General features: G+C 39.1%; 1 protein-coding gene across 4 annotated transcripts in view; it reads right to left on the bottom strand.

The window, feature by feature from the left end:
- NLGN1 (neuroligin 1) overlaps positions 1 to 21811 on the bottom strand; it is a 298181-nt gene extending 276370 nt beyond the window's left edge. For 3 of the 4 annotated variants that reach the window (XM_053951957.1, XM_053951958.1, XM_053951959.1), the window contains exons 1-2: positions 21319 to 21811; positions 20806 to 20865 (exon numbers count right to left, since the gene is read on the bottom strand). In XM_053951957.1, coding sequence (XP_053807932.1) covers positions 20806 to 20865; positions 21319 to 21811 — 553 coding nt within the window. The remainder of the gene's footprint in view (positions 1 to 20805; positions 20866 to 21318) is intronic. The other variant, XM_053951960.1, reaches the window with a different exon arrangement.
- Between the last annotated feature and the right edge of the window lie 634 nt (positions 21812 to 22445).

Genomic DNA, 22445 nt, shown 5'->3' with positions numbered 1-22445 from the left:
CCTGCCTGTGCTGAAAAAAATCATAAAAAGGTATTTGGGAAACAAATGCTTCAAAAAACCATGCTGCATCCCTGTGGAGATTGCCACCTACTTCCTATTAAGCCCAAGCTTGCCATATGTTTTAAGGGCTTTTAACCTCCTTTTTCTCTTGTGCAGTTCTGCAGTTGAAGAACTGCTAGTTCTGCTGGCAGGATGTGCTTTTTGCTGAGGGGAAGGGAAGAAAGGGAGGGAGGGGAGAAAGGGATGGAGATTTTGCAACCAAAAGGGGATTCCTGCCTAATAGAACCTGCAATATGAGCAATTGGCTCTGGCTATGTTGAGAGAGAAGCATTCCCTGCCATAAACCTGTCCACACGTGGACTCACACAGTCACACCTCTCTTTAACAGAGGTGTCCCTGCTCCAGGCCAGAGACTCCTGAAAATGTAATGATCTGTTTAAAAATCTCTGGGAGAAAAGTGTGTGTACTTTCCCTTCTGTGCCATCCCAAAAGCTGGAAGACACCCAAGGGCCATCATGGGCTGGGAAGAAGTGCAGGCTGTACCCTTGCAGTGACAGATTATCACTGTCACACTAATGCTCCAGACATATTTGTTTGTAAATCACAGCCCTTACCATATTTCATGTCATTTTTCAAGCCTCCTGAAGCCAAAGCTACATAAAAATTTCAGCTTTTATATTTCTAAGATTTTGTGATTACTAATAATGCCTTGCAAAGCTGAAGTGAAAACTTTTGGAAAGAGGCAAAGTAGCCGAATATTTTTTTTCTACAATCTCAAAAAACAGCAAGTAGTTTTCAGTTTTCTATTCTCATAAGGGAGGAAAAAAATTTTAGTGTATTTTCCTTTGATTAATATGAATAACATCTGCATAACTCTTGTCATCCTGATTTATAATTAACATCACAATAAAACCCCACAAGCATTAAAACAATACAGATATTATGGCCCTTGGCATGTTTATCTCACATGAGCACCAATATGTGCATTAGCTACAATGCTAATTAAAACTTGCTGTACTGTCTGATACTTTAAAGCTTTACACCAGACTAATGCTTAATTGTGGAAGATCAAGTAGATAATTCTTATTGTGGCTCTCTTAATCCAATGTTAATATAATCTGTAAGGAAATTACAAATCCGCCCCCCAGTACACACCCAGAATTTATGTGAACATGCAAAACCATTCAGGCACCAACTAACACATGAAAATGATGGATTTTTTTGAGGGAAACAGTCTAGAATGTGCCTTTGGAATATAAATTATGCAAATAAGCATATTTAAAAACTGAGTTGCTGCAGTGAGAAACATGATGGGATTCTACCAACACTACTAAGAAACTACAGAATTTAATGGTTTACTATGTCACTTTAAAGGCTTTTTTAAAAAATCCCCCTGGTCCTACTACAGCAAATATCTTCTGTGTGTTAATCACATCAACTCTCAAGTAAATCCCTTTGATTTCAAAGGGATGAAGATTTCACTCTCTTTTTGCAGTGGTTGACAGGAGTTTTTCTGAAAGCCACCATTTCCATGTGAACAAGCATTTTCCTTTTCTCTCTCAGAAATATCTCCTGCTAGATTTTCCATGTGCTTATCAGGTTTCTAGGACCTACGGGGACTCTTTGTCTGTATTAATCTCCAGAAACTACATTAAAATAACATTAAGGTTGCTGAGTCAAAGACCAGGAGGTTAGGAAACACCAGAATTAAGTTAAACTAATCTAATTTGGCTCCTTATGCAAATGCCTTATGAAACAATCTGCAGTCATAAAATTACATGCTCCCATCTACCCCACGCCTGCTTTGGAGCAAGGGGGAACCTGGATCCTCCAAAAAAACAGCTGCCACTTTCTTTCCAAGGCAAAATAGTGCAGCTCTGCCTTCTCTCAGCAAACAGCTCCAACTTCTCCACTGAGCTGTGCCCACAAAATCCAGCCACATTGGACGGATTGAATTGCTCAAAATAGAATTAAGAAAAAATAAGAAAAACAAGGAAATGGGTAAAGCAAGGCTGCTACAGGAATCCCTTCTGCCAGTACCTGGGATTTAAGGTAGTTTTTTGTTTTTGGTTTTTTGGGGTTTTTTTTTTTGTTTTTTTTTTTTTTTTTTTTTTTTGTAAAAAGGGTTTAAAAAAAAATACAGCTCCAAGTATTGACACAGTATGTTCCATGGCTGTTGTGTACCACAAATTTTTAATTGTTTCAGAAGCACAAACATTTATAGCTATTGTTCAAATAAGCTGCTTCCCACCCTAGTCCTCAGCTCTGCACCACAGTTTGCTGCTAGCTATGCTCAGGGTACTCTTGCATTTTCCACTTTAAATGACAACTGGTTTTTTGCACTGTTTCTGCCCCAACATTAATTCTGATTTATGACCACAATTTTCAGTCTAAGAAGAAATATGACTAGGCAGAGTAATTTCAAATATGATCTGCAGAGAAAAAAAAAAAAAGGAACAAAGAGGTCATGCCCCTTTTCCTCTCTTTCATATATGAAAAAGTTTGCTTTGGTATTCAAAACTGTTTCAAAGTTCACAAGCTCCTCTTGTTGTTTTTCATATTAGAAATGGAGCCTACGGTAGGAAAAGGAGAGATTTTATCAACTGAGAGGCAGAGAGTCAAATTTAATATCTGAAAGGAAGACCATTAAGAACAACAAAATGTCTTAGACAGCTAAACCCTATTTTCTTAATTAAAGGTAGGACCCCAGTGTAGATAAGGGAGATATTTTTTCCTGACCCCTAAAATCTTTGTGACTAGCATTAAATAAATTAAATATTGTCCTTTTGCAAAATAAGCAGAAGATTAGATTTCCGCACCTTTAACAATATTTACATAGATAGAGAAAATAATGGTCCCTTTTTTCTCTTTTTCTCAAATCATATATATAATTACTATTGAATATTTATGTTAGGTACTTCATCCAGCATATCTCAAATTATTGTAATAAAACCACTAAAAGACACATGTATAGTGATCTATAAATCAAATCAGTCAATACAGAATGCCTTTGTGTTGATATAAAATACCTGTTTGGCCCACTGCTGGTAAAACACCACCAATTATGTCTTCCATGAAATTGCTGCACAGAGGTGAGGATTTTTTTTTATTTCCCTGGAAAATCTGGAGTTCCATAAGTTACTGTCCAGAACAATACAGAAGATGTGGACAAGAAGACTGACCCAACATGGCAGCAGCTCTTTGGAAGGCTGGATTGTAATCCTCAATGTTGCATTGCTTTTAAATTTTAATAGCAATACAAGATTAAATAGGGCTTTTCATCTTACTTTCTTTTTTTAAGAACTTTGCACATCTTTATTCCCCAAACTATCCATGATGTATAAAGTAGCAAGGACTTTTCAAGTCTAATTATTATGTTTTTCTGGCTTTTCTGCTTTATGCAGTACTGTCAGTCTGAGGAATGAAAATAAATCAGTTCACTTTGATTTCAGTTGGGTCCAAGCTAATTTTTGTCTCAGACAAGCCTGTGTTATTTCATGACAGACTGAGACACAGAAACCCAAAGAACTGAAGCTTAATAAATATTAATAGGATTGATAATCCATGAAAATGTAGCCTTGTTTTTTATTTTTAGTTTGTTTTGATTTACAAAACCTAAAAATTAATCTTAATTTCATCTAACAATGGTTCTTTAATTCACAACCTGTATTTTCTGTATCATTTCACCAATGATTTCAGCTACTACAAGGCTAACTCTCAGGCACAAAGTAATCAGAAGGTTACTACAAGGCTGTCTTATAATTATTTAATCTCAATACCATTTCGTTAAAAATATATATAACACAATTTCTTTCTCCCTGTTTAGGGAAAAAAAATAAAAAAAAAAGAAGTAGAAAAAAATCCTACATCTGCCTCCTGAACTAGTACCAGTATTTTCAGCTGCTATGCTGCACTTGGAGCAGAATTTTCCCACTAACAAAGGCACAGATATATCCAAGAATACAGAGTAATAAATCAGCAGTACATCAGTAATAATATTAAATTTTAAAATTTCACATAATTTTGGTCATGGAAACCAATAGAACATATTTCTAATATGAAAATTACCTGAAAGTTTCTGGGATTTTGGGTTGGTTTTTTGGGGGTTTTTTTTGGCTTGTTTTTTTTTTTTTTTTTGTTTTTTTTTGGTTTTTTTGGGGTTTTTTTTGCTTGTTTTTTTTTTTTGTTTTTTGTTTTTTTTTTTTTTTGTTAAGAAAACTTAGTTCTTTAGTCGATGCAAATGAGCAATTTTTCACTATTCACATGAAAGGAGGGCAGGATCACATTAGGATCTGGATTACATCAGACTGGCAGCAAGATAAGGTCACTTAGGGATCAGATTTTTGCTAATTCAGGTCTCTGTTTTATTACTGTGAGGAATTACTCTGATTCACTAAAAGAGACCAAAATGCTACAGCAGTTCAAGGCTGCCTACCACAGACCATAAAACGAGTATGGCTATTTTAAAGGCATGCTCCTAGAAACACGGGCGTTAGTGCAGTGGTCGTTGTGTGCCACACACTCTAAACCTCCTTTAAAAAAAAATCTGGGCCATTAACATAACATAGAAAAATTAAAGTAAATGCAGTAATTTTGTCGCATCTGCTGCCAGAACAAATGGCATGATGACTCCAAGAAAGACATAAAAGCCATTTTAATTATCTCTTCTTTGAAGGAGGCATTGGCTCAAGCCAGACGGTCTGGGTCCAAATCTGAAGTGTTGCACAGCTCAAGGTGAAGATTTATGTTGGATTTAAGGAAGAAGGTTTTTTTACAGTTAGGCTCTGGCACAGGGTACCCAGAGAAGCTGTGGCTGCCCCCTGGATCCTTGAAAATGTCCAAGGCCAGGCTGGACAGGGCTTGGAGCTACCTAGGATTATGGAATTTGTCCCTGCCCATGGCAGGGGTGGAACTTGGTGATCTTAAAGGTCCCTTCCCACCCAAACCATTCCATGATTCTGTGACCCCCAGGTGTGTTAAGACCCTTTCCACTGTCAGCAGCCAGTTGTCAGGGACATCAGGGTGGGGCAGCACTTCAGTGGAGCCAGGTGCATGCCTGAGGAGGTGTGGGCAGTCAGCAAAACACTGCATTTCCCCCATTTCTCCATGCAGGAGGTGTGATCAGCACACCAGGTTTGTTCTGTGCCTTCAGTGTATTATTCAATGCCACAATTCCAACCTGAACCTCAGTTCTGCGGGATCTCTTCCTAAGTTTTTTCAGCTTTGCATGAACGCCTTTCTAAATAGATGCAAATATAAAGCTGTACAGGTGACACACTAAAAATATAATTGAAGCTGGTGCTTTCATAAAAGCAATTAGCAATCGCTCAAGTTGCAATAGATGACAGCCTCAAGAGGATTGCTGCCCTGGCAGGGAAGTAACTGCAACTTACATTACACTCAATGGACTGTTCTTTAATGCTATTTTGTTATAACAGACAAGTAGAAGTTACTGATTATGTATTCATTCCCATGTAGAGCTTTTGGCTGATATTTTTGTCCACAGGCTTAGATGTATATATCTTGCTCTTCTACCTTAAAGTATTCCCTCTTAAAGTTTGTGACAAAAAAGTTACAACAAACAAGCAAATAAATGCAGCTACAAGTAGAGACCAATAGAAAAATCTTTTTAGGTCAGGGTGAAAGTATATGACCATAGATGTCTTTGTTTTGCTCAGAATCCATGCAGTGACTACAATTATGCCTATTTTATAGTAACGTTATAGCCAAACTTAAAGACATTTTACAATCACTTTAAACCACTTTTGTGGTCCCCAGGAGTCATCCTTCCAGTTTCAGGAAACTGTGGGACAAGTCCTGCTCCTGTAACAGTGAACAGCAATGCTCCCACCAGGCAAGGCTGTAAATCAACACCTGTCTTCAGCTATCCCTGGATAAACCCCAGGTTCCACAACTGTTCTCCATAGGAACATGTTTAAGTGAAGGCCTTAAACACACATGGATTGAGTATATCTGAATATACTCTGCAGAATTTCAGTGCAATAAACAGCATTTTATCAGAAAAGGAGCTATTCCCAAACATGTGGTCAGCCCTTTGCACTGAGCAGAACAAGGTGTGACCATATGGCACCCAGATACATTGGGGTTTTTTTCTAGGAAAAAATGTGTAGTTGAACAGTTTTTTTTTTATGTGGTGCCAGATAGTTCCATCGTAGATTACACCTTTTAATATTCCATTATTTCGAGGGATCTCCATAGCAGCAGTTGCACCACGTGGGGCAATGGCAGACTGCCACACAATGAACACTGCCACACAAGACTTAGGAACATATCAAAGTCACCGGGAAATATCAACAGCATCTCTGGGTTTCTGTGAGATGAGTCTTGCCTGTTCACCTCTGGTTACCCTGTGTTGTTTAGATGCACTTGTACTCTTTGTGCTCATGCATCTAAAAATAAAACCACATTAGAAAAACAAAGAAAATTGTGCTGGTTCTACATGAGGATACAGGCTGAGTTTAAAGACCAGCTTCAGTGGGCAGCTGATGCAGCTCTTTGCCTCCGTGAGGGACACAACTGCAGTGGCCCAAAGACAGCCCTGTGCTGGGGGCTGGATGTGTCACTGACCCCCCTGAAGGGGCCATTTCCCACTGTTCATGTGTCTTTTTGGAGTCACTAACCAGCTCACACACAAACTCCCCACGGTGGGGACAGAGATCTGCTCGACCACGTCGGTCTCCATCCCAAACCTCCTCTGCCTCCCCTTGAGCCCAGCGATTACATCCAGGAGCTGAAAGAGCGCCGCTAAGACGCTGAGTGGTAAACACACAAATCAGGTCAATCCTTTTGCTTTCCTTGTAATCCCCGTGCGTTGTTTGTTACTGGCTTTTACTGCTGCTGCCTTCTCCTCTTCGGGCACTCTGTGCACGCACCCGGCGCTCCCGCTCTCCCTCTCCCTCACACTGTGGATTGTGGCAATCCCTTCTTATCAAAACTCCCGTGTTCTGCACTACTTCACCACATCCACTGCCTTTACATCTTCATCTCTCTTGTCTTTTCTTCACTGTAAATTCTCCAGAGCGGGGAACTTGCTTTCTCCAAGTTTGTACTAAAGCCTGTAAATTTACGGCACTCTAGGAATGTTTGATAACAGCGCTTAAATAATTAATGAAAGCTGCAGCAGCACTTTCTTTTTTCCCTATTTGGAGGCTGTAAGGCAGCAAGACAAGTGGGAGGCAGCAAATATTTCATGGGCTAAGATTAGACGTGATTCGCACCCCTATAGGGGGTAACTGACTGACAAACACTTGCACTTAGGAAAGAGTGAGATTAACTTGTGCAGGAATTAAAGAAAAGAAGCATTGCTTCAGCTACAGGAATCATAAAAGTGGCCCAGGAGCATCATAAACAGCCCAGCACCAAAAAATAAACTGCAATAAAGAGAATGGGATGTTTTCATTTCAGCTCTACAACAATATTCTGTCTCGTTCCCTCTGTGTGCTTGACTTTACAGAAGTCCACTCTTTTGTCCTAATTTTTCCATCTTCAGTGGAGAGGGAAAAAAAAAAAAAGGGTATAACGGCAAATATTGGCTCACGATTTTGCAGTCCTAAAGAAGCAGTAAGCACTTCTAAAATTAAAAAAAGTAGGTGGAAACATGGAATAAATACAAATAAGACACAGCAAGACTATGAGAGCAAGAAGAAAAAAAAATACAGAAAAAGATAAAAGAGATTTGTTATTATAGGAGAGGCTGTGATATGAGACAGATGTGAAATCATATCAAGAAAATCAAAATGGAGAAAATAGCAACAAAGTAAAACGATATTCATTTATCTCAGGCAAATTTTTCAAAATCTACCAAACATTCAAATTCTCTGCATTTGTCTCTAAGCTTATGTCTGTTCATGTTTTAAAAATGGGAATTTGGGCCTGATCTTATAAAACCTGATTTGAATTTCACAGCTGACTTTTCTGTAGCCACGAATTTACCCACTGAGTGCACAATGGTCCAGGTGCTTTCCACTGGAGCACAATGCAAAGGACTGTATGGATTTTTTTGTCTTCCAAATAATCAATAATATAATCCTGATGCTTATGTCAGTTTTGCTACTAAATTTCCTCGTTTATGAAGGCAATCAAGTACTTTGGTACCAAAGAATAATAGTAACTGCACTTAAAGAAATTTGAACCTGAATAGTGCAGGGACAAAACCAAAAGCCACTTTGTCTAGTACTGAATGTTTATCAGGCAAAACATCACAAAAACATAGGAAAAAAAAAAAAAAAAGAGCAGTAAATTGCTTGATTTTAGGGCAGTGAAGACTCCAAAATTATTACTCTCTTAGAACAGAGGCATAATGACCAGCCTCTGAATAGATATTGGCACAGCAGGCCACACAAAAGCTCTGATTAGCTGCTGTCAGAGGGAGTATTCAATTCTATTTTGGCATTGATTTCTGACCTTTCTTCTTTGACTTTAATTGGTCAAGATCCAAACCTTTTTGAATTTATTTAACACCAGACAACAGTTTCTGAATTGCCAAATTCCCAGAAGAGATGGGGGGCAAAGGCACTTCATAGTTTTTTCTGTCACTTCTTCAAGTTCAGCTAAATCTGAAGTTGTAAAAAACATTCATAATAGCTGCAACATGACTTCCAATGCAACAGTTCTTCAGCTCATTTTAGGGAAGGAAAAAACCAAAACAGGAGCTATATCATGTCAAGCCTGATTCAGATGTCCTTCACCTTCACTGAGAAAAGAGCAGGTATTTTTAAATTCCAAACCTGTACTTTTATGGCAGTATTCAGCGAGAAAAGGATGTGATACAATCTGCTCCAGATTTTAATATTAGACAGAACCATCAGAAGCTTCTTTGTTAACTTGTAAGCCAGTGATAATCCTGCAGTTTTTTCATCTCTTTGCATTTACAGTTAATAATATGGGAAATATTTTGTGGCATTTCAGAGCTGTAGCTGCTGTTTTAAGAAAGCCTCCTCACCCATTGATTTACATCCACAACTCCCCTTCCAAGAGCTTCCTTCCCAAATTAAACATGCTAATGATTTTCTATGCAAAATTTAACAACCTAATAGGCTGAACAAGTCAAATGAAAATACACTAATTGTTGCCTTTGATGTATACTATTCTGCCAATTCTCTCATGAAAGCAGTATATTAGCATTAGCTGGAGTAGTTACTAAAATATAGATTAATAAAGAAAAGCTTATATATATACATGCTAAGAAGATGACACTGCAGACTGCAGAAAACACAACTTCAAGGCTCAGAAGTGACACAAGTGGCTATTATACACTAAAAAACCATTTTCAGAGGAGCCCACAAAACGAGCTACTAAAGAATGAATCACAAACCTTTATCTGAATTAGCCGGCATTGGTTCATAACACTGGGTTTATGCAATAAAAGTACTCAAAATAAGATTACACAGTCAAAATAATAAATACAGAATGGGATGAGAGAGATAAAAGGCTCGTGAGAGAACAGAATGCTTTCTGCCTAACCCCAGGGATCTGAAATGAGCTCCCCTAAGAAACTGCCCAATTGCTTTATAAAGTAAGATTACCATGTGCATGTATTTTTTCACCCAGAGTACAAGCAATAATGTGTTTTAGCCTATACCAGCATCATAGAGAGAGCTTTATTGCAGAATTGGTTCATTCTGTCCTCCAGCCCAGCTCTGAGCAAGAGGTTTGGTGCCACCGTGATCTTAACACACACAAAGAAAACAGATGCAAACAAACAATAAGGGAATATAAATATTCTCCAAAGAAATAGTGACACAAAATTACTTTCTATTGCTTTGTCTTTAAGAGTTTGCTTATAATGATTTGATAATTTAATCTAATTGATCTCCCCGAGTACTTCTATGACTCTAATCACTGTAGTATCTGATTACTGGAACAGATCCATACTTTATCTCCAGATTTAATAACTAAATCTATACTTGAAATAGAGTCACACAAGTTCAGCAGAGGGAGAGGGCCAGATGCTGCTCAGCCAGGAGAAGAGGGAGGGAGACAAAAAGGCTACTGAGGTCCAGAATCACTGGGAAGGTACACTTGGCTTTGTGCAAATCATCCCTCTGCAACAAAGGAGCCCATTTCTGAGGTTAGAGAAGGAATGTGACATAATTAATGGGGGCAGAACCAAAAATGAGCTACTGTCTATGGCCTGTGCTCCTTCAAACTGTCTTCTTCGCAAGCACAAAGTAAATGTAATTATTATTATCGGTTCTTTGTTCTCTTCCAGGCTAGCCCTTCATCAGCCTGAAAATTATGACATTTCCTGAATGCATTTCAACAGCTTCTTAACCTTTTTATTTCCCAAGAGCAGGGACAATGTCAGGCAGCACTCAGAGATTTTAGCAGTGAAAAGGTTAACACCCAAAACTGCTAATGATAACAACAGTATTCACTGAGCCAGATAATCACTCACAAAGAATCTCAATCCAAAGTCACTTAAAATTCAAGGAAACCACTGTATTTCTTCAAGGAAGTGACAGCAGTTAGCAGAATATTCATAATTCAAACAACAGGCCAAAATCTGACTTACTGCTGAGTTTATCTTTTCTCAATGGAGCAATATCAAGGGCTGGCTCTTGCTCTACCTTAGGTGAAACTTATTTTGTGATATGTCCTCTAACACAGGTGGCTGAGCAGAGAGGGGTGACAGCCAGGCCATTTTCACAGTGCAAGTATCAAGTATAGAATGTATATGGAGCATTTCTGAGAACTTATTTGTTTCTTCCTCTCTTGTTTGACTGCTGCTTGTTTGTTGTGCTGATACTCAGCCAAACTAGCTTGTAGTTGAATATGTCAAAGCTCTGGGCAGAAAAACAGCAGCTAATATATGTTAGCAAACTCTGGAGAGAAAAATAGTTTCTGCCACTAAAAACTGCAGGGTGGAATTGTGCACTGCCTTCTTCTTCACCTTATTTTGCCTAAAGGGAATGAGCCTTTTAATCCTATTTCTCTGCTTGGTTTGCACAGTGCCTGGCAGTGTACACCTGCTTCAACGCATGTGTCAGGAGCCTCCTTTGCTGTCAGATCCCTTTCCTTGCTGCTCCCAGCTCATCATCTGTCTCCCAGCTCACCTCTGCAGGCAAACATCCCATCTTGCCCAAGCACATCTCAGCAGCCATCATTCAAAGATGTCAGGAGGAGAAACAAAATCAGCCTGTCAGTGGCTCACAGTCCAAGGGGCAGCTCTCTCTGTCACATGTGAGCAGCACAGAACGAAATGGACACAGGATGGGCTGCGAGGGGTTTGACCAACAGCCCCAAATTCAGGGTGGAGCGTGGGCTTCCACCGGGACCTCTTCAGCAATCATCCTCTGTGTCTGTAAAACTCAAGCACCCATTTTGCATGATCCTGTATCATACTGTGCTTCTGGCCAGGTTATGCCTACTTGAACTGCAAATGCATCATGGCAAGGATTGTAGTTAATCAAGTGTTTGTGGAGCTTTGAAGAAAAAAATATGTGCAACTTTTCTTTCTTCCTTTGTGTGAGACCTCGTCTATGGAGACTCCATCTAAAAGAGATGGCAGGTGCTTCGGCTCTTAAGTATAGTAATTATTTATTGTTTCAGAAGTTATTGTTTTGAGCAAAAGTAATCTATTTTTCATTAACCACTGGCTCAGTTAATGACTGAAAAGTGTAGAAAACATATTTAATTCGCTCTCCTGTTCCACATAGCATAGCTATTAGTTGATTCATATGGAGAGCTATTTCATCTGCACTTAGCATCAGAGAGAAACAGGGAAGGATTAAGATTTTAAAATCTAGGTTTACAGCGAAATTTCTTGTGAAATTTCATTAAATAAACCTGCCTCTCCAACAGCCATATACAGCAATATTTCATGGATCCAAAGTACTGTATAGAGCACAGAAAATCTTATTAATAAAAACAGTCTTGGGATTGGTAAATATGCAAAATCTTCTGTTTGTCTCACATAGGTATCTTAGACATGGCCTTCAGTTATTAAGTCCTTTTTCTAAAAAAGTCCAATTTCTTTTTGCAACTTTAAAATAAATATGAAAACATATGAGTCAATATCAATTTTGCAACTAAGAAAGACAAATTGTACTAGCTTTCCTTTGAGCTCTCAGATCTGATTATGACTGTTAGATGTACATATATACGTAGACAAATGCCTGTTTCATATTCCCTTTCCACTGGGTCCATCTCATTAAAGCTATTGCTTTGGGAATGAGGATTCTCAGAAAATGAGTTCTCACCGGGTCAGCTACATGCAGCTGGTTCTGTTCTGTTTGCCTGCTCTCTACATTAAAAGTAATATACTAAAGAATATTAAATTAAGAGAGAAGAGTAATGTGGGCAGAAAATAAAAACAATCCCTGCAAGGGCACTGTAGGGAGGTTGACAAGAAGACTGGTGCAAAACTTTGGGTTAAAGGGCAGCAAGTCCTCAGGAAAACCTCAAAAATATGAGCAAATCATGGCAGCCTCAGCGAGAACCTTAGCACAAGGTGAGATAAACAGAGACCTTTTCTCCAGGCCATGCGTGGATGGTCTTGCTTCAGCTCAGGGCATGGCAAGACATTATTGCTGATCCAGGATCCCCTGTTCCCCAGAGCTTCTCTCCCACCATTTTGTGGGAGATGAAAATTCTGCATTAGAGAATGCAGAATTCTGCATTCCCTGCTGAGTGAATTAGGTGAACTAAACAGAAGGTTTGTCTAACCTGACCGACTGCATCTGAAGCAAGAGGGGAGAATGTGCATGAGTCATTGCCCTGACCAAGCTGGGAGCAAGGGCTGCAGGAGGAGCCCAGCTGGTAGGTGGGAGGGAAGATGGGGATGGGAGCCCCCCCAGCAGGTTTGGGCACAGCTCCAGCCTGCCCCGAGCATCTGTGGGGTGCTGTCCTGGCAGAGCCGAGGCGGGTGGCAAGGTGAGGGTGGCTCCTCACTGCCACTCGTGCCACAGGGTCAGGGCTGTGCACTCATCAGTGAACAACAGCCTGTGTCAGATGTGAAACACAGAATGAGAAAACAAGCTGAAAAACTCTTCATGTCTTACTGCCATTTTTAATGACTTCTAAAATTAGCTGAAGGAAGAGAAGAGAGATCATCTGTACGCTACAGAAGGTTGACACGAAAAAGGGTGAGAAATCTGTGATCCTGAGGTTTTGGTAGATTCTAACATATGTTATCCTTGCCAGTTATTCCCCACCCACTCTGCAGGAGAGAGGGGGAGATGCTCCACAGGGATCCTCTGTATCCATGTTGCTTAGTCCATCTTCTGTGCCTGGAACATCACAAGAACCTGTACTACAAGAGGATTTTATTTTCCTCTTTCCCTAACACCTTGGAGATGCAAAATTTGGACACTCCAATATATAAAGAGATCTTTGAATCTCAGCACGTAAAAAAAACCCTCCTTGTATTTAGTGGAGGTTTTTCATCATCTTCAGCCAACTGTTGGATAAGTTTCTGCCTCTATTTAGAAAAAGGATGTCTAAGTACAAACTGTGCTTGCTCTGGGCTGAGCCTTCTAGAAACATTCAGCAAGCTGTGCAATCTTCTTCCTACACAATGCACCTTTCCATTAAAAATCTGAAGACAGTTTTTGGTGTAAAAATATGGAGAACAGAAAGGCAATAGAGACAAATCTTTTCCATGAGCTTTGTGAAATATTTTCTCAAAATAACTTTGCAGGGGTTTAACTGCCAGTTCATAATGTGGATGATTCACTTCTGATATTTCTTATAAAACAATATTCAAAACTTCAAAATCTCTTCCAACTCATTTATGCTACCATTTAATTAGGGCTTCTGCAATATGTTATAAGGGCATCATTATCCCTTATAATTGTATAATAATTACAATTTTTAATGAAATAATTGCAAGTACACTAGACATGTAGATATAATTATGGTAATTACATAAATACCTGATTTTCAGCTAATAATTAAAGAAGGCCTTTACAAAAAGGGGGAAATTTAACAAATGGAAGCTTTTCAGAAAACAAATACAAATAATAAATAGCTGCCTCTCTCCTGTCAGTTCTGCCTTACTAGAATTTATTTATATATATATATATATATATGAATTTCAACTGATTATAAAATAAGAATTTAAAAACTACTTAAATCTTAAATCATACCAAGAGACCTCAATACTTTTCCTCTGCAGGGCCTGATCTACTGGCATTGATATAGCCCAAACTAAATGATTCTGGGAGAGGTCAGCATCTCACTTGAATTGTAAATGATTGTCGATGGCAGGAAGATGTGAATGGTGCCTACAACAACATACGAACTGTCCTGCTGGTTCTGGTTTCCTCCAAAATGTGTCCTTTTGATCAAACCTACTGGCTATACCCTCATTAACACAGAAACCCAGCAGAAGATGCATTTTCACCAGGGCAAGGATATTTCAATAAAGGAACTACTTACAGAGCCTCATCAGATAAAAAAAAAAAAAAAAAAAAAAACCAAAAAAAAAACCTAGTTCTTCAACCAGGGAATTTCCTTTCCCTTCAAACACATTCCTATGACTGAACTCGCTGTGTGCTCACTGTACTCTTAGTATTAATAGGAAAGGCAAAATCCAGCCTCATAAAAAGCATGCAGAAAACTCTGCCAGGGCAGATTGATTCTTGCCCTGATAGCACTAAGGGATATTAACAGAATTCCCACAGCAGAGGAATTAGCAACATGATTTACTGCTGCTGCTGAAATGTTCCAAAACACTTTGGCACAACTCTGGAAGGGGAAATCAGCTGCAGCACCTGCCATTTCCACGTGTCTTGCAATTTCTGCAAGAGCAGCCCTGAGGAAGCTCCAGTTGCAGCCAGAGACCACTCTGGTCCCTGCACTGTGTTGGAATAGAGGTGCAAACATGGCTGAAAATCAGCTTTGTCCCACCTCCCTTAGCCTTGCATTGTTCAGTGCTGCTCCTTCTTTGGATAAATCCCATTATTACAAGCATGAGAAAGTAAAATAAGGGATATTAATATTAAAACAGAAGGAAATGGTTTGGTATCCTGAAAACAAATCTCATTTATGGTAAGCTCATTAAAGCAGTTGATTTCTGAATGCTGAGTATAATTATTAATACCATACATATCAAAGTGGAGAAGGCATGTAAATTTGACATCATAAAGTAAGTAAAAATGAAGAAGGCGAAAGAATTATGAGTGAAAAGAATTTGGGGAAAAAAAGAAAAAATTATACTGGAGCAATATTCAAGTTATAAGCAGATTATTAACATTGTGAGATGATCCTCAAGAATGGTTTGACACATGTAAGCACCATGTTTCAAGCTTAAAAAATATCCAAAGAATACAAAAAATGTTTGTATCCATGTGTATTATAAGGAAACAAAAAGATGAAGAGCATTAACACAGAGAAGAGCAAAGGAATAATACTACAATACAGGGGGGGAAAAGCAAGCAGAAAATAATAGTTATGCAAAAGCCACATTAGTTACTCAAAAGTTCCTCCTGAAAATGTACAAATACACTTATGCAGTTATTTTTTTTTGTAAGATTTATCCATTCTGGCTTTAAATGATAAATTAGAAGCTAACAGATTGAAAGGAAAACCATCTCACAGATGTTTACTGGGTAAAACCAGTCCAAGCCAACAAAGGCCGGGGGAAGAAGCACAAACCAGTTTTATCCGACTTAGCATTATCAGGGTAGCAGTACTATTTTAGAGCCTGTGTGGGGGAGGATGTAGAAAATGAAAAGCAAGCAGTAAAATAATGGACAAGGAATGGAATTAGATCAGAATTTAAGACCTGTTAGAGCTATAAGCACTGTCAAGGTATATGAACAAAGCAGTGGCAGCACGATGGCTGTGTGGTCAGCGACAGCCCAGAGCCCGAACAACCAGACATTTACAGGGGACTGTGACCTGTGCTGATGGCATTTAAGATGACTGGAACCTTAAAATACAGTCTGCAGAGTCTTCTATTGTCAAGCACTGGCTCACCCAGAAAGACGGCTGGAGAAAGTACATCAGAGTTTTAAGCATTTTATTTCAAATATGACATAAACCTACCGGACGTCTTTGAAAAATGCTGCTGACATTAACAGCTTTAGATTGTGAAAGGATGAAAAGGTCTGTACAAGACAATGTTTGCTTTATTATCTTCTTCCATGTATTACCAGTATAATAGCAAATGCTGCAGTGGTGGTGGAGCAATTGTGATGAAGAACAATCGTGATGTTTTGGTGAGTAGCAGTGGAGTTAAGGACTATGGACTACATGTGGGCCTGCTGATACCACAGGGAGTAAGGATGAGGGCTCTCCAGCCAGGACCCAGCATGGATGGGGGTGAAAATTCAAATATGTGTAGGCAACTACTGACACAAATATACTACAGGCAAATAATTTGTCAGGAATTTTCAAAGAGGCCTAATGAAGATATAAACCCTTTTAAAGTGTTGGTGTCCCCCAAAATATACACAAAGGCATATTTTGTAAGTTTGGCACTCATTCTCAAGAGACCCAGAGCCCTGACAATGGTCTGCAAAGGCTTGTTTTTAGTCTACTGACAGCATTACTTATTTTGATAGAGCTCTGTCTACAGTGATGGAGGCTCACACTTTAGATTTCAGATTTTTCATTCACATGGCCATAGAGAAAGGAATATTTCAATTTTTGACAATTTACCATCTACTCTTCCATTACTTTGACATTATTTTCTAAATGACATCTTTAGAAAAAAGCAACATTGATAATCAATTGACAACTTTTGCCAGTGGAAATACCCATTTTAAAGGTCTCAGCTTGTCCTTTTCTGGTTGATTTCAGAGCTGAAATGGGTTTACAGAAATATCTTCGTTTAAGGGAGTCCACAGGAACTGCACAAATTATATTAATTGCTCTTCTTCAAGATGTGATGATAACTAAACAGTTCTAGGGTAGTTAAATAGAGTATTGGAACAAACACTACAGAAACACAAGGTAACAGGTGAAATTTCTGCTTAGTCTTCTAAAGAATATTTCACATTGCTAAGCTTAAAGCCCTAAGGTTATCAGAGCCTCTTACAAAACAGAGCTGATGTAACATATTCTCTATTGAAAACAAAGGGAGATCAAAGCAGGATGAGATTACAGCAGTGTGATTTGTGTTTCAGTTCCATGAATATATTTGTGTGTATGTACATTTGCTCCCGTGCGTCCATAGTAACCACAGCCATAACCCAGAAAGTATGGTGTGGGGAGCTTTGCTCTGAAAATCAAGTAGCCCATTAGGAGGCATAAATATTAATAGAGCTGTCTAATCCTACACTCTCAAATGAGGTAGTTCAGATCATGAGTCTTCGCATTTAAAATTTATTCACTGCCCTGACTAGAATAAGAAACAGAATCCACATATGGGGAAGTCACCGATATTGGGCGGTCTCTGAGCCACTGATAATTCCTAAACATAAAAGTAAGGATCAAGTGATTTCTTTCCTTATTCTACACCTAAATCTCCTACAAATACTAATTTATCCAAAACTGCATCTGCCTGGCTCCATGACATTGAGGATATACCACCTACACCTCCACATTTCCACATTGAGGCATCTTCAGGCAGCATGAAACCTTTAGTACAGGTTCCTAAGAAGGAGCACACTCATCCCAAATACAGGGCACAAAACCCCGTGGGGGTTCTTTTAGTGGTCATATAAGTGATCCTTTCCAAATTTTCTTAATGTAGTTGTCATCAAATTAGGAAATTCCTGGTGCAAACCATTGCAATGGAAAGAAGTGAATATAGAGTATTAAAACACCACAGGTATGCAGCTAAAGCAAGATGCACTTGCCCTCTTGAGAAATAAGGAAACACTCTGGATCACAAGTGAAATATTTGTGTTTTGACTATAAGGAAAATTTAGAGGTCTGAAGTGCCAAACAGTAGAATACTATTCAAGTAATCTCTAGAAATGTTGCAAAGGTTTGTCAAGAAATTCAGGAAATGCCAGATAATAAACAGTATCATTAGTATCAATCACTAAAATGATATAACCTACAATATAACCACGGTCTACTAAAATTTAGAGTTATGAAAACTAGACTCAAAAAAAAATAACACAGAATTACTCAGATGCCTTTGCACTGATTTTCCGAAACCAGCCCTTGCAAACACAAGTTTCTGCATACCCAAAACAGAATTAGCAGCCTCTGACCTTGATGTACCTGAAGGAAAAGACACAAAATCAGATGCTCCTTCTTTATTTTTGAATCAGTAAATTGAAGGTCGAGTAACTGGAATACATGCCTCCATGTTTTGCAAGAAACATGCTGAATTGTTTCATTTCTTTTCACCCAGCTTCAGCCTATCATTCTGCAGTCTCTGCTGTGGGGACATCCAAATCCCAACAGGAGGTCATGGATATAATGCTCATTAACATCTCTAGCATGACTCATGGATAGAACTCCTTTCATTTCTGCATCTATTTTAATCAGATTGCTCCCTGTTCTTAAAAATTTTGAATTTTCTAATGTCCCTCAGCTGACAATTAAGTATAAATACTAATTTATTTATCTAATTCAATCTATTTCATGTAGTGGGAAGGAATCAAACCACATGTAAGGATAACACATGGTTGCTGCTTCAGTCACTTCCATCTTACATATCCTTTATGAATTAAAAAGATGGCATAAAAGTCTGCCTCTGATTTCCAGATTTTCTCCTTCCAATAATTCTCATCACTGTGACGCTATGACTGTAACCTAAAAATCCAGTAAAAGAGAGTGTTGGGCCTTTCTTTTTTCTGATACAAAACTGATGCCATTTCCCAGCTGTGGTTGCTGTTCAGTTGCTGTGACTCTACTGCAACTTTGTCCTGCAACTCCTTTTGCCCCTGACCTTGGGGGCAATCCCAGTCCAGGATACATCTCAGGTTATGCACAGGTGAGTAGACTGAGAGCTACTCAGAGAACAGAGATTACTACAGATATCTCAGCTGCCCAGCTGAAGGTATTCAGGAGTTCTCTGCACTTGTCAAGAGCAAAAGGTAGGCTTTTTATTGTGCTGTGTGTGCAATGAATTTAAGTGGAAAGGTACCTACTGAATTTCAAGTAACTCTCTTTATTCTCCTTCAGGCCCACAGGACAATAAGCATGACTTTCTCAGCTGCTGGGCTCTCCCTCCCTTGACTTTTGCTATTTTTCTGATTATTTTTTTTTTAATACTCTCTCATTTGAAAGATGCTCTCTGAGAACAATGATGGGGATCTGCATCTTTATTTATGACTTTGTGAATCAGCGTCTGGGTGATAGGAAGTGAAAGTTGCTCAGCTAATTACACACGCTTGATGAACTGCGTAATAACTGCTGCAGCACTGCACATTAATTGAATGCATATAAATGACAGCAGTTATTCTAACTTGAATGATGTGTGAAGAAGTGACGTTGCTCACAGTACCCTGATTATCTTCATTTCCAGCTTTGGGAATCCAGCTTAAACAATTGTACTTTTACAGCACCAAGCAAAAATTCCCTAACAGAAAACAGAAGATGTCTCAAAGCCTGACGCTTTAAACACAAATTGCTGTAAGTCACTGAAAGTGGATTTAGACATCTCAAAAAAGCATACATGGAGCAACTACAATTAACAATTAATAATTAACAGCTAGCTGCAACCAGCCATTAGGAGCTGTAAGAGCTAAAGCCTTGGGAACAAGGCCACCTTCATTTAGAGCCTAGATATTGCCTTAAAAACCTAATGTAGTGTTTAAAGAGTTAAATCTTGCCTAGCTCTAAACATTTCTGCTATGCACTTTCCTAAAATGTGTTTGTTTTGGAATAACAGGATAAAAAATAAATGGATTACAGCTAATAGGCAACTGTGCATGTCCACAGTACTCTTTGTTTACCCCAAAAAGCATTCTAATTCACATGTAGTCCAGCTCTAAGGTGACACATTATTTTAAAGAAAACAATGAAGGAAAATCATTTGATGCAAAACAAACGTGCATAGTACAAAATTAGTACTACAAAACTAGCACCAAATGCCTCCTTTGAATCAGTACCAAGATAGACCTTCTCTGTTGCATGTCAACTGCTTGAGGAATTTGCAAATATTCACAAAGAAATCTGCAAACTCTTCCATAGTATTTAACACAGAAAGGGGAGAAGCCAAGTTTCCAAAGCTTCCAAAAGCAGTCTAGCTCCCAAAGTACCATGTCACAATATTTTAACAGTTCCCTACACCCCTATTAAGAGTTTTTGGGCTTTGACAAAGAGAGCTGTAATCACAGAATAAAGGAAATCAAAGCTCACTTTTAGAAGCGCATAAACGAAAGAAAAAAAAAAAAAAAAAAAAAACGTTTCACATCTACACTTCAGAAAAGTTAACCCTGTTCCAAGAAAACAGGGAGTATCCTGGAGAAAGCCAGAGCAGGTCTCAGCCCTGCGTTGCTATAATGCTTCCCAGCCATTATGCCACAGTTCTGGAAGGGAGAGCTGTGAGCTGTGCCAGCCCCTCCACTGGTAGCAGTGCCCATCCCAGGGCACAGAGCTCCCTCCTCTGCATCCACACACAACATCCCATCCCCTGGCACCACTGACAGACACTGCCCAGAGCCTCGAGGCCAAGAGAGGAGCTGCCAACACTGTCACTGGAGAGAGTGCCAGACAGAGATGATCAGGTGCAACTGAGTCCTGGCTTTACAAAACTTCTCATCTGCTGTACACGGACCTCTCCTTAAACACCTCTCCACCAGGACAAGACAGTCCCTAAGAGTTCACAGCACCAACAATCAGCCTCTTTCACCTGTATTATTCCTTCTCCTTTTGCAAGGTTGTGATCTCTCCCCCGTTTTGTTTGTTTTGTTTTTTTGTCCACTTTATACATACCTCCTTTTCTACAAATTTTCTTGCCGGGTTTTCTGGCACATTCCTTGGATATTCTTTTGACTGAAAAATGAATAGAAGACTAGAAAATAACATGGAGCTCCGTCACAGACAGTAGGAGCATGCAACACCACTATCTAACTTAAATATGACCTGCTTTTAGGTGCGGAAGATTCTCAACTTGTTGTGCCTGCACATGCAATGGAAAAGATGTTGATGCATCTTCCCAGAAGTCAGTGGGTGGCAATGAGAATTAGGCACCAACTTTGACCTAAAAATTACACGTGCTGTGGGAGAAAAACAATGAGTGTAGACAGAAAGAAAGCAAGAAATAAGAAAATAGAAATCAAAAAGCAAGGACAAATGCACACAGAGAAAAGCAGCATGCACACATGTAGTAAGCTGGCATGCAAACAGAGAAAGCCATGCATGCTACCAGTACACGTGAATTAATACTGTTAGAAAGTAGAACAGGAAAATAAAAAGATCTCCCTGTTGCGCCTGCTATTAACTCACCATCCTCGGTGGGGACATAGATATTTAAATAGAGGCAGTCTTCGTTCTGATCTTGTACATAGGTTGAAACTACATCCAAGTTATTAGTAAACCACACGGGAAGCATGACTTCAGGCAACCTGCCTTCTATAATGTTCTGGGGACACACTGGAGCAAACTGGGTGGTGTTTTTGATATCTGCCCAGGGAGACGGAGGCTCAGGAGGTTGAAAGCGGCGCTCCCCTGTTGGAGGGGCAGCGTATGGAACCCCGAGAAACTGAATAACGGGCCCCAAAATTTCATTATTAAGTTCCTTCTTAATCCCTCTTATCTTGCCAAAGTTGGTGGTCACCACTGGGTTGGTATCATCCAATTTTTGGGAGGACACAGCTGCAGCGTGAAGCAAAAATCCAAGTATCGAGAAAGCAAAAGTGGCATTCAATCCCGTGTGTAGCAGGCGGACCACTGTCGCTCTCCATACACAGTTCAGCCACATGGATCTTGGAAAGGCCATGGTCCCACATTAGTTGTGTAACTACAGTGAAGCAATCTGATTTGTATCCACTGGTGTAAAAACAGGGCGACCGGAGGAAACAGATCAAGTTTCCTAAATAGGTGCCTGTCAGAAAAATCTCAAAAGGCTTTTCATGCGGTAAGCATCTTCCATTGATTTCACACTTATTGAAGCTGCATCTTCACTCAGCACTATTTATCAGACTACATCCTATTGACAATTCTGTTTTCCATAGCAGCAATATGAAGAGAGCAGCCATTTACTGCAGAATCCCCTCTTATAAATCAAATCCAGTTAGCCGCAGGTCTATATCCTGGAGAAAATGAAAATAAATCATTAGTATGAAAGAGCTAATATGAGCAGAGTGATAACTAGGTGTTTAACACGTTATTTACATACATTAATATTTGCTAGAGTCATGTAAGTTAAACTGCAGTAGTTTATGGGTCCATGAAATGGCAGGTGAAACACTGATTACTGGATTATCTGTAATGTCACCTGTTGAATTTATAGAGACATTTAAGGAGAAACAGGACTCATAGAAAATACATTTTTAAAATTCACCTTTTCAAGAATAAGAAATTCGCTGCCAAGCTACATTACATAAGTGTTTATGTTAACATTTATTTAACTT

This window comes from Vidua chalybeata, chromosome 10, assembly GCF_026979565.1.
Source record: "Vidua chalybeata isolate OUT-0048 chromosome 10, bVidCha1 merged haplotype, whole genome shotgun sequence".
Classification (NCBI taxonomy): domain Eukaryota; kingdom Metazoa; phylum Chordata; class Aves; order Passeriformes; family Viduidae; genus Vidua; species Vidua chalybeata.
The sequence above is the reverse complement of the archived record's forward strand: the minus strand, read 5'-3'. Positions and strand labels throughout refer to the sequence as shown.